Genomic DNA, 13,278 nt, shown 5'->3' with positions numbered 1-13,278 from the left:
TAGGGATTATTATATTCTGGCCATAGGGGAAAAGGCTTTTCTTTGGTATTAACTTGTTTCAAATATCTTTAGCAAATGTGTACTTTGTTTTATCTGAGCTACAACCAGAGATGCTCAAGTGCTACTCCTGGCTCTGTTTTTAGGGCCACTCCTGACAGTTGTCAGGGGACCAGGCATGCAGAGGATCTGCTGCGTCTGCTCTTAGTTCATTGAGCTTTCTCTCCTGCCTAAGTATGCATTTCTTAAGAGCAGGTAACATAATTTTTCTGTATTTCTCAGTTTTCAGGAAATTGTTGACACACTAAAGCAATCAATTATAGATTGATTATTTTTTAAAAACAAAATATGCATTCACTGAACCATCATTTGGTATCAAATTTAATAAGTGTAATTTAAAAATAAATATAGCTGTCAAATTAGTTATTATGAACATGAACAAAAATGATCAATTCTTCTAGCAGAGCAATTTACTCTTTATTATCTTTAACAAGCAATTTTGTTATTCTGCAAGCAGTTTTCTAGTTAAAATGAAAGTTCATGTTGACTGGAGTGTGAAGCTTACTGAGTATTTATTATACATTGGTCAGAGTATGTTTTCTTTCCACTATTTCATTCTGTCAATTGTTTTAATAGAAAAAAAAACATTCATAAGGTTGTATTTTCTTTACTTTCTGTGTGTCCCTACAAAATTAAAAACAAGCAGGAGATAATGAAAATGAGAAGAAATGGGGCTGGAGCAATAGCACAGCGGTAGGGCATTTGCCTTGCATGTGGCTGATCCAGGACATGACCTGGGTTCCATCCCTGGCATCCCATATGGTCCCAAAGCCAGGAGTGATTTCTGAGAGCATATCTAGGAGTAACCACTGAGCATCATCAGCTGCAGTGCAAAAAAAAAAAAAGAAAAGAAAAAGAAAATGAGAAGAAATATTTCTCCTGTGTAAACATTCCTTTGCAAATAATTGGGAAAAGATACTCATTACCAAAAGCTGGAAATCTGGAAGATAAATAGTTTAATGTCAGCCTAACCAAAAAGTTTTAGAAGGAGGCTTCATCAGGACTCTTTTTCTGGGCCTGATCCTCTAGCAAAACGCTTTAGAAGACGTAGTTGCATAAGCAAAATTAAACATATGGGTTCTGTAAAGCATCTTAACCAGTTAATAGCAGTGTTTTGTTAGGAACTCCAGCGTGAGATAAAGTACAAGTATTCAAGCCCCTGCTCTAAGTGAAGAGTGTTAAGGGCCCTCTCCAGAGCTATGCAAAGTTTGTGTTACTGCTAGAAGGGAACAGAACATGGATGACATACTAGTACCTATAGGATTAATCTTAGATAAGGAGCAAGGTAAGGACTTTAAAAGTGGAAGTTGTGTTTTTAATCACTGTCTGGACTTCCCAGAGGCCCATGTTCAACTATGGCCTAATAATATGAAGGATTTTAAAATGTGATACATTTAAAAAAAAAATGAGCTTCTGTATTGTGGTAATCCTATAATAAGATTATTTCAAAGGGGAAAAAATTCCTTTTTAAAATGAGAAAGCGATCTTTGTAAATAAAGTACAAATGTACAATAAAATAAAAATAAAATTTCTCCCTGATGTGTTGTACAACAAAAGTATCTTAATTTAATGTGAGTCAAATGAAATAAAGCACTTCTGGCACTTCCACTAATTAATCATTATCCTTTCTTACTTTTCATTTAGAATGTCTTTCAAAACTTGCTCTTTGTAACCAAATTATTAGCTGATAGGCATGCCAGCCAAAGGGAAGTATCCCTTTGTCAAAGAGAGAACTCTGAACCTTCAGACATTTTTCTGTAATTTTTTACTGAAATAAGACAGAACCCAAGCTTTTATTCTCACATTTATCCATGAATCATGGGGAATGGACATATGGGAGGAAAAGGGATCATAGCAACAGGTGATGCTACACCAGACCCCACTAAAACCAACATGCAGCAAGACAAGAGGCCAGCCAAGAGGACCATCTGATACCCAGATGCCACTGCTGAAAAAATTCATTTCAAAGCTTGGCAGCAATTTCCTGCATCTGTCAAGTTAACCACAGAAAAGACTATAGATTGACATGAAGAACCGGGCTGACAAAGAGGGCAAAAAAGAACATATCAAATGCCATAATCATCAAGAGAATGTAGTGCCAAATGAATGTTGCAAATGCATTCATTTACTCAAGTGATCTAGGATTGTATTGCTGTTTATTAAAAAATGATGTCAAAAGAAGCCTGAACTGTCTACAGAAACATGAAGAAAACCCCACAATTGAAGATTAACAGAAACTTTTCTTTCTGTAATATATCTTTATTTCTACTTTTTTAGAGAATGTGCTTAAAAAAACAAACAGTTCCATGGCTTTTCAAAGGGACCAATGATCTATGCCTACCTCACCAAGAAAGAAGCAAACATATGTGATGGAGAAAAAAGTGGATTTAAGCTTTTATCTACAAATAATGAGCATGATGAATTTCATTTTCCAAAGTTTAAACCTCTTGAGTCACCAGAAAAATATTGAGGTTCTGTGAGTTGTTTTGCTAATTTTGATTTCTTCATATTGAGGTTCTGTGAATTGTTTTGCTAATTTTGATTTCTTCATTTTGTGCAGGGAAAGTCACCGAATCACTGTGAGGGACCTGATGTTGGCAGCATAATACAACTTGATTGTCTGGGAAGTAACATTTACAAAATGATTAAGCCTATTGTTTTATTTTTTGTGGTTCTGGGGTTCACACCTGGCCATGCTCAGGGTTACTCCTGGCTCTGGGCTCAGAAATCACTCCTGAATGAGCTTGGAGAGATCAAATGGAGAGTTGGAGATCAAACCCAGTTGGTCAGATACAAGGCAAACACCCTAGCACTGTACTATCTATCACACTCTGACCCATGCAAGGTATATTTTTGATGGTGGGTAAGATATTCTGTAAAAGGAAATTTAATACTTGTTCTACCACTTTAATTATATCTTTCGGAGTAAAGAAAAAAGAAAAAAATTTAAAATAAGATTCAAAAGTGATAATGAATTGATAAATTTCATTTTAATTTTGGATACATGTTATAGACACAGATAAATGATGTGAAATCTACTTAGGGTCTTGATATACAAACTAGAAAACATCCATTAGTAGAATTTCAATTGATAAGGGGGTAACTAGCAATAAAACTAGAAAGTTGTTAACTTGTTTATGGATATATTGAAGTAACATATAGTTAAAGCCAGGAGACTGCAAACAGTTGCACTGAAGCAAAAGGTAAGGAGAAGAAGCTATGGAGTAAAACCTTTACTTTGAGTTAACAGTGTTCTAAGAAGAGGCCAGAGCGGTGGCACAAAGTGGTAAGGCCCAGGACTGACCATGGTTTAATCTTCCAGCATCCATATGGCCCCCAAGTCAGGAGAGATTTCTGAGCGCATAGCCAGGAATAACCCCCAAGAATCACCGGGTGTGCTGAACCCCCCCCCCAAGTGTTCTAAGAAGCTAAGTTATTGTACTAACAGACTATCAGGGAAATCCCACAATAGATCACATTATTAAAGGAAGGTCATAGAACAAGGGGTATAAACACACCCCAACAGTAGTGTAAATAAAATATCTAAAAAAAAAAGAAAGAAGAAAGAAAGAAAGAAAGAAAAGAAAGAAAGAAAGAAAGAAGAAAGAAGAAAGAAAGAAAGAAAGAAGAAAAGAAAGAAAGAAAGAAAGAAAGAAAGAAAGAAAGAAAGAAAGAAAGAAAGAAAGAAAGAAAGAAAGAAAGAAAAGAAAGAAAGAAAGAAAGAAAGAAGAAAGAAAGAAAGAAAGAAGAAGAAAGAAAGAAAGAAGAAAGAAAGAAAGAAAGAAAGAAAGAAAGAAAAGAAAGAAAGAAAGAAAGAAAGAAAGAAAGAAAAAAGAAAGAAAGAAAGAAAGAAAAGAAAGAAAGAGAAAAGAAGAAGAAAGAAAGAAAGAAAAGAAAGAAAGAAAGAAGGAAGAAAGAAAGAAAAATATCCAACTACAAGAAAGAGGATGGGATGTCATAATCATAGTGTCCAAAATCAGACTGACTCTTGGACCTATGGCAGCGGATCAGTGATATGATGAAATTAGTTTCATTTTATTGTTTACTGTTTACTAACCAGGCTGCAATGAGGCAAGGATATGAATTTTAGCTACAAAGTTATTAGCATAATTAAGACTAATATAAAAGAACACAATATAGTTTTGTAACATAGTTCCAACCTTATTTTAGTGACAAAGATAGTATATGCTGGGGCCAGAGCATTGTGGTGGTGCAGTGGTAGGGAGTTTGCCTTGCAAGCAGCTGACCTAGGACAGACCATGGTTAGATCCTCCTGCATCTCATATGGCCCCCAAGCCAGGAGTGATTTCTGAGTGAGCACATAGACAGAAGTAACCCCTGAGTGTCACTGGGTGTAGCCCCAAAACCAAAACCCAAAACAAACAAACAAAAAAATAGTATTTGCTGTGATTAAATATTTAATTCTATAAATGTATGTTTGTGAAATGACCTTTTAAAGAATGTCTGATTATATTTAGCTATTCTTTATAACATTTAAAGGGGAATATGTGTTAAATTGGGACTTTGGAAATATGAATGTCAAGGTCCTACCATAGACTCAAAAAAAAAAAATAAGGAACAATAGTAAAGTTACAAAACCTGACAAACAGAATGGCCAAAATAGTCATTAGATACATAGCTACTCATCACTGACTTACATATTTAATTTAAGTGTAATTACATTAATAATTACAAAATATTGGGACCGGAGCGGTAGTGCAGAGCGTAAGGCATCTATCTGCCTTGCAAGCACTAGCCTAGGACAGACTGTGGTTCAACTCCCTGGGGTCCCATATGGCCCCCCAAGCCAGGAGCAATTTCTGAGCGATAGTTAGAGTAACCCCTGAACGTCACTGAGTGGGCCCAAAAACAGAAAAAAAAATTACAAAGTATTGTCTATACCAGTATAATTGATGTTCTTGTGAAGGTGAAATTTTCAGAAAAATATTATATTTTTGCCAAATTCTAAAAGCTCAAAAACATCTTTTGGTAGTTAAACTAGTACAAAGTTCAATTTACACAATATTTAATGTGTTTATATGTGGCTATTCAAATGATAATGCAGATTTATTTTATTAATATATGTTCTCAGAACTCCTAAATTCCTTTCATAGAAAATAAAGAATGCTCTTAGTTTTAAGAGTGACATATTTTATCTTCAAGATGTACACAAAATTCCTTTCTAGTGCTTTTTTTTGACAGGAAGTATACTTAATGTGATGGTGTTTTTTTAACCATACAGCAAACATTTTATTATATGTATCATAACTTATTGTAAGGGTTACCTTAAGTCACAGTCCACTCTGCTAAGAACTAGCTTTAATGGTCCAGAAAGTTCTCTACACTAGGGTTGACCTTGAAAAGGATTTGGCTTTTTCCCCATACCTAGGGCTGACTCCTGGGTCTGTGCTCAGGGTTTAGGGGTAACATATATGGTGCCAAAACTTGAACGTTGGTGTGTCTGTACATGCAAGGAAAGTGCTTAACTAGCTGTATTGTTTCTTTGCCCCATTTTTTTTTGTTCTGTGGGGGTGGGTTTGAGCCACACTCAGAAACGCTCAGACATTATCCCTGGTTCTGCACTCAAATTATTCCTTGTGGTGCTCAGAAGACCATATGGGGACCATATGGTATATTCGTTGTCTTGGAATTGCTGTGCTGCTTATATACATGGTTACTGGGACTTTACATTCCTGTCTATTTTATTAAAGTATCTTAAATATGAAGCAAAAATAAAGGATAGCTTAGTGACTAAAGTCACCTGCCTTGCAAATGTGAGATCATGAATTTGATATTAGTGTTCTCCACATGTGTTGAGAGCATGTTCTCAGCAGCTCTTCTGTTCTGGTGCCCCAGTGCTACAGAAGATGGTACAGAGCACATCTGGGTATGTGTGAATACCACAATTAAAGTGAGAAATCTCAAGCCAACATCACAACGACAGATATGCAAACTCAAGGCCAGGAGTGCAAGGACTGGTAAGCTTGTGTGTAAGCACCATGGCAAATCCTTAATAGCACTATACCAGAAAGTGCATAAGCACCACAACTGACTGAGTGCAGCCCCTGGCAAATGCATGTGCAAACACTGAAATAAGAGAATGTGACCCCTGGAAAACACCACAACCAAGTGTGTACAACCTTATTCATTGAAATCAGGAAGAGAAGGTGGAGGATTTGGGATAAAATAATTAAAAAATAGAATTTTTGGAGCATGCTTTAAATTTTAAATCTGCAAGATAAAGGTGTCAGTGTTTAGAGTTCAGCTAAGAACTCTAAATAAATAACAAATAATTCTTTAATTTTAAGCTGATTGTATGACAAAGTATCCTATAATAATAGATGATGAAAATTATAAAGCCAAACAAACTACCTTATATTTCACCATACAAATGACTACAAAATAAAAGAGAAATCAACAGAATCTATTGATTTCAATTAAATCGCCATGATTACATTACAAAAGATGTCAATAATATACCTTTAGCTTATGTTCTTTTCTGTTAATGATGACAGCTGTAATTTGTTGGTCCATAAAAATTAGAATAGTGCAAAGTAATGCTGGAATAATAGCAGCTACTACTGTCCACCACGGATTTGGACCTAACGGTGTAACAAACCAGCCACGATCATCTCTGGTGGGCTGTAAAAAAGAAAAGTAAGTATATAGTTATTAACTAGATGAATGACTTGAATATCTGATAAGTATGATAAGTATTACTTATCAATCTTATAAATGATACCAGCAAAGTAACATTAAACAAAACTATAATATTCCATGTAAAACTATAATATTCAGAAAACATAAGTAAGGTAGCAGAAATAATTCCCTAAGTATTTTAATTCTTTTTTTTGTTTGTTTGTTTTTTGTTTTTTGGGTCACACCCGGCATTGCTCAGGGGTTACTCCTGGCTGTCTGCTCAGAAATAGCTCCTGGCAGGCACAGGGGACCATATGGGACACTGGGATTCAAACCAGCCACCTTTGGTCCTGGATCGGCTGCTTGCAAGGCAAATGCCGCTGTGCTATCTCCCAGGCCCAATTCTTTTTTTTTTAACAACACTAAAGATACAGGAAAAATAAACAGACTTTGTGTGAGGTCACAAAACTATTTAGTGGCAAGTACAGTATTTAAATTAATTGATTAGCTTTAATCTGTATTCTTAATTAATACCTACACTAAATAAGATTATATCAATATTTACATCTGGCATTTTTATTTATATCTACAAACAACATATTGGCAATTCTGTTATATTTTGTATCTATGAGCCAGCCATTGTGTTATAATGAGAAACAGACACTTGGTCACACCAGGAAAGCAGGAAAGGTTCTCCACTGATGACTGTAAAAAGCACCAGGGAATCACCTTGACAGTTGTTTGAGAATTCTCCAGCATTCTTTCACAGATGAAGTTAAGTATCAGACCAAGTTCACATATGTATGGAAGAATATGACCAGATTTCTGTTCCAGACACATTTTTATCTGTTTTTTGAAGACTTATTCAGTATGCTATTCTACATCAAATTAATGAATTTCCTTAGTTTGATAACACTTCCCTTTCTTTCAAAATTGTTATATTTAAATATTCCAATTGGAATAACTAACAGAAAATATTTTACAACCAGTCTCTGGGTTTCTATTTCTACAATTTTGTTTAAAAATCATGTGAGACCAAATATTGCTGTCATGCTATTAGAATTTTATTTTCTAATCTATTAATGAACATTTCTAGTTATACTTCTATGAAATCCCAAGTAAGGGGTTAGTCCCACATCTAAATGAAGATTAATTTTACAGAGATAAAAAAGATTTTACTGTCATGCTATTAGAATTTTATTTACTGTTTATTAATCAACATTTCTTATTTCTTATGAACATCCCAAGTAAGGGGGTTAGCATCACCATCTAAATGAAGATTAACTTTATAGAGATAAAAGAGATTTTACAGAAGACAGACTAACTTCACCTTGAAAACACTTGGTACTTTGAGTTTTGGAGATGGAATCCCAATGGCATAGTCAATTAAAACCATACACAGGATTGTAAGAAAGACAGCAAAATCACTCACTATGGATCGAACCTAAAAATAATAAAAAAATACTTGTCACTTGGAAGAAAATATAAATAGCAAGGAATTTTCAGCAACAAATCTAGAGTTACTTAGAAAAACATTTTGTGACATATTGTTACACTTTATGTATACAATATTATTATTATCTCTTAGAGCCTGAATACATATGAGTTTCTCTATAATTAGATGAATAATATGTCAAACTTTTCAAAATGATACACTAAGCTATAGTGGTAATTACTATTTTCAAAGATTACTTACAGTTGTTTATTATGAATCCAAGTATGTAAATTTTTATAATGTAGAATAAGGTTGCTAACAAGTATTTGAATGACTTTTCAGGTCTCTTTCTTTCACACACAAGTAACATCTTAATATACTAAACCTGAAGCACTATAAAATGTAATTAAATTTTTTATTGATGAAGCTTAATATTTTAGTTAGCTTACCTGGAATATAAGTGTGGCACCCAGGAATGTGCAAAACAGAGTAAATGTATATGCCAATCTAAAAATTCAGTATTTAAAGTCATGTCTCATTTGTAAAACCATCTGTGAGCAAATATTCTTTTAAAATGATTTTGACTTGGCGCCAGAAAGGTTGTTTAGTAGGCAGGGCACTTTCCTTGTCGCTCCCCCAGGTTCAATACTGAATATCCCATATGATCCCCAGAGCCCTTTGAGGAGTGATCACTGAGCAACAGAGCCAGCAATAGGCCCTGAATAGTGCTGGTGTGACTCAATAATAATAATAATAATAATAATAATGATGATGATGATGATGATGATGATGATGATGATGATGATAAAAAAACCCACAATGATCAAGACCTGATATATATTAGGATAACTTTATGCCACACACACACATACATTTTCCACTTTAGAAAAAGAAGGTGATGAAGAAGAAGAAGAAGAAGAAGAAGAAGAAGAAGAAGAAGAAGAAGAAGAAGAAGAAGAAGAAGAAGAAGAAGAAGAAGAAAAGAAAAGAGAAAAAGAAGAGAAAGAGAATAAGGAAGAAGAGGATGGGGAGGAAGAAGAGAAAAGAGAAGTAAAAAGAAGAGAAAAGAGAAGAAAGAAGAAAAAGAGAAGGAAGAAGAAAAGAAAGAAGAGAAAAGAGAAGAAAGAAAAGAGGAGGAAGATGAAGAAGAGGAGGAGGAAGAGGAGGAGGAAGAGAAGAAGAAGAAGAAGAAGAAGAAGAAGAAGAAGAAGAAGAAGAAGAAGAAGAAGAAGAAGAAGAAGAGAAGGAAGAAGAAGAAGAAGAGAAGAAGAAGAAAAGTTATCTCTGAAAGAAACAGTTCATGAAATATTTTTTCAGAGCAGAATTTTGATCATAATCTTTATCTCATCTCTTAAACGCTTGCTTGATTTTTTTTTTTCTTTTTCCTTTTCCTTTTTGGCTGAGTCAGACATTATAGGTGTTACTTTGCAGTGTTAAATATTGAACTAAGCTGTTTCTCTGTTTACTTTCCTTTCCAAATATGCAGATGCAAACGTGGTGGGTTAGGGGGAGGGACTGACACTTTAAACATGAAAAAGAGAATAGTGTTCCAATGAGTCTTGCAGGGGCTTTCCCAATTAGAGAATGTAGCAGTGGCTCCTCTGAGGTATCTGTCAGTCTGGAATAGTTCCCACTGTTCACTGGGCAAGAATGTGACAATTGATGCAGTATGTGCTTTTGATTTTTAGAAGCGTTAAGTGGGAAAGTAGGAGTTTGTTTTTGAGATTTGAATTTAAGAGCAAATTATGAAGGGTGTGTGTACTCCTAGCAACTGTAATACAAACTGGTTTTTCGTCACCTGCCCAGCTACACCCACACCTAAATGGCAGCTCTCTTTCACGAAAAAACTTTCATGACTTCTTTTATAATAGCAAAATCTCTTTTTTGTGGGGGAGGGGTCCTAAAATACATATAGACTCCATATTTTATATTTTATATTGGTTTTATATTTTATATTGGTTTTATATTTTATATTGGTTTACACTTTGACAAGAAAATTGCAATCTAAGTACCTTGGTTGGAAAATAGCGGCTTGTCTTGAATTGCTTTAGGGTAGCTGACATAGTGACTGTAGAAAAGAACAGGATCACTGACCAAAATAAAACATCTGGAACATACGGGTGTTCGTGACCACAGGCTCGTCCAAAATACTCTCCATGCAATGATCTGCATTCCTGTCAGGGGGAATAAAACAAATGGTGCTATGAAGGAAAAAAGAAAATAGACTTCTCTTTTTTCACTAAACTATGATCTTCCGATCAATTGGCTGTACTGCTAGAACTTACCATTGGCTCTCACCATGATTTGATAAACAGCAGAGAAATATTTTAAAACATTATTTGGACAGTTAGTAAGCATTAGAAAATGTTATGTCAAGATTGAACAAGGACCACTTTTTAAAAATTCATATTAAAGAAAAATCTTAAAACTAATTGCTGTACCAATCAATATTTATTTAACCTAATACTTAGTAAATTACTAATGCCACATTTAATAAAAATATTACACTAGAGGCAGACATCTTGTCAATAATTACATGTATCAGCTTAATTTTTGTATCAAGCCTATAAAATAAGTAGTTATTATTTCACTTTTGTGTCAGGAATATAAGGTAAGATAGGTTCAGTAACCTGCTACAGTTCCACTGACTGGGTGGCACCAGGTTTGTGACAAGAACATAATTTCTTAGGTAAGAAAAATATTGACTAAAAACAATAATTTTGTAGAATGATCAAATCCAAAAATTACACAAAAAGTGTGAAAGGCAATAAGGAAGTTTTAGTTTACTGTTATTCAATTAAAATTGAGATAGTCCCAGGATTTAAATAATAAAAGATAAAATATTATTCCATAAACAAGGTATAGGTCTTTTTTAATTTTTCCATACTTTGCCCAACTAAATATTTGTCTGAGTCCCTGAAGAATCAGTCTAATCACCATGTTAGCCATGAGGTGGCAGCAAAGTCAAAATTTTTTCTCCAAGTAAAACAGCATTTTAAACATTGTTTTTTTGCAATAGTTTCTTTCAAACTCTTTTGACTTGCTTTCAATATTAAATTACTTAACCTTTTTCTTTGAAAACAAAGGATAACAATTGAGATCTAATGCCTTTGTTATTACATGAGTTATTCTAGGCCTGAATAAAATTTGAATTTGAAGTATGAAAGATCTTGGAAAAAACATATGGACTGATAGATTCCCCAATGAACAAAGTCCTTGGTCTTAAGAGTTGTTATATAGCAGAAAATAAATAGACTTAAAGAGTCTAGAGTTAATCAGAGATAGCTACATTTTCACCTATGGAAACAACTAGCAAATAGAAATATCCACTTAGGCTTCCAATCTTAAGAAATATTAGTATCCTAATTATTCATGCTAATGAAGAACACAATAACTTGGCTAAATGTAAAATTAAAAAAAAATTCCACAGGTTTTAGTTTTCATCTTCAAATATCTGTAAAAATTTGTGCTAGTGCAATGATACTGAGTGTTGGGCACTTGCCTTGCATGCAGCCAACCTGGATTTGGTCTCTGGCATCCCATATGGTCCCCTGAGCAGCCAGGAGTGATTCCTGGGTGCAGAACCAGGAAATAGGCCCTGAGTACTGTTGGGTGTGGCCAAAAAGACCAAAAAAAAAAAAACTGTAAAAATTAAATAGGAAACAGGAAGTTTTGAATTTGTTAGACATTTCTCTTGTCTCTGTCTAGAGATGCTAACAGATTAAGGACAAAGTAAAGCAATAGGTAAAGAAACAGGAGATAGAAGATCCATTGTAAATACTTTATGTATATGTTTGTAATCATCTTCAGTTCTTGTCTTGTTTTAGAAGTCTTGTGGGCCTGCTAAAAAGGCAAGCTAAAAAGAAAGCTCAATAGATCCAAGAGTATGTTTATAGGCAGTAGGCTCATGTTTAATCCCTGACACTGTATTATCCTCCAGTGTTGGGAGTAAGTTAAAGCACAGAACCTTGAGTAACACCCTCAAGCACTGCAAGATTAGCCCACAAATAAAATATAAACAAAACAAAAATAAAAACAAGTCAAAAATATCTTAGAGACTTTAGAGCAGAATAGACCCTAAGCATTGCATAGCCAGATTAGCTCCAAAATAAAATGAAAACAAATATTTTATTACTTGGCTGAGTCTTGTTATCAATGCTTATGAGTATAGATGGCATTTAAAGTATCACTTTATTTTATAATAGATAATAAATTGTCAATAGCTTAACCAGTGATTCTCAATTTAAAGCAAATTTAACAGGTATTTTTAAAAGCAAAATTGTATCTTACTACTAATTTTGGTGTTTATACTAACTGTATCCATATACATATACTGATAAGAAAACAGAGAGAGAGATAAGGAGGAAAGTGAGTGAGAAAGATGGAGAGAGGAAGAGAAAAAATCCTGAAATGAATTCTGAAGTAAAAACCAGATCCAGATCCTGCTTTTAGAGTTTAACATATGGTTTAACTTACAAAAATAAAAAAATGCTTGTTGACAAACTTATTTCTACTAATTATTCATCAAATATGTTCTAAATTTTAACAATGTATAATTGGTAAAAATTAAATTTGATATAATAAAAAAATTTAAATGGCATCAATTCCCTGCCTTTTTTATAGGCTCAAGTGAACTAAAATCATTCTTAACTAACTGCTAGCAAATTCTGCTTGCTAATATTTCAAAACTTGTTTAGAGTTCTTTATTATTGAGAACTTTTAGATACTGCTATAAATATATATGTATATAAATTATTCTAACTTGCCACAAAATACTTATGTTTGGAACAAAGCAAATAAACTGTGTTTATTGAATTTTTATTGGAAATAAACTGAATTTATTGATAAATAAATTGGTGAAAAATGTGGTAAAATGTAATTTAAATATTATTTATCTATTTTTTAATTGTTATTTCCTTGGTTTTTGGTCACACCCAGTGGCACTCAGGGATTACTCATGGCTATGCACTCAGAAATCACCTTTGGCAGGCTGGTGGACCATATAGATGCTGGGATCAAACCTAGGTCAGTCTGTATGCAAGGAAAACACCCTATCCATTGTGCTATAGTTCTTCCCTATTTATCTTTTGGAAGGATGGATGTATGTGGAGTATAGTATGCTAACTGAAATGAGTCATACATAGAGA

General features: G+C 33.9%; 1 protein-coding gene across 1 annotated transcript in view; it reads right to left on the bottom strand.

Moving 5' to 3' along the window:
• SLC4A10 (solute carrier family 4 member 10) overlaps positions 1 to 13,278 on the bottom strand; it is a 337,987-nt gene that overhangs the window by 28,499 nt on the left and 296,210 nt on the right. Inside the window, 3 exon segments of the mRNA XM_049773345.1 lie at positions 6,538 to 6,699; positions 8,027 to 8,140; positions 10,144 to 10,305. Coding sequence (XP_049629302.1) covers positions 6,538 to 6,699; positions 8,027 to 8,140; positions 10,144 to 10,305 — 438 coding nt within the window.

This window comes from Suncus etruscus, chromosome 5, assembly GCF_024139225.1.
Source record: "Suncus etruscus isolate mSunEtr1 chromosome 5, mSunEtr1.pri.cur, whole genome shotgun sequence".
Classification (NCBI taxonomy): Eukaryota; Metazoa; Chordata; class Mammalia; order Eulipotyphla; family Soricidae; genus Suncus; species Suncus etruscus.
The sequence above is the reverse complement of the archived record's forward strand: the minus strand, read 5'-3'. Positions and strand labels throughout refer to the sequence as shown.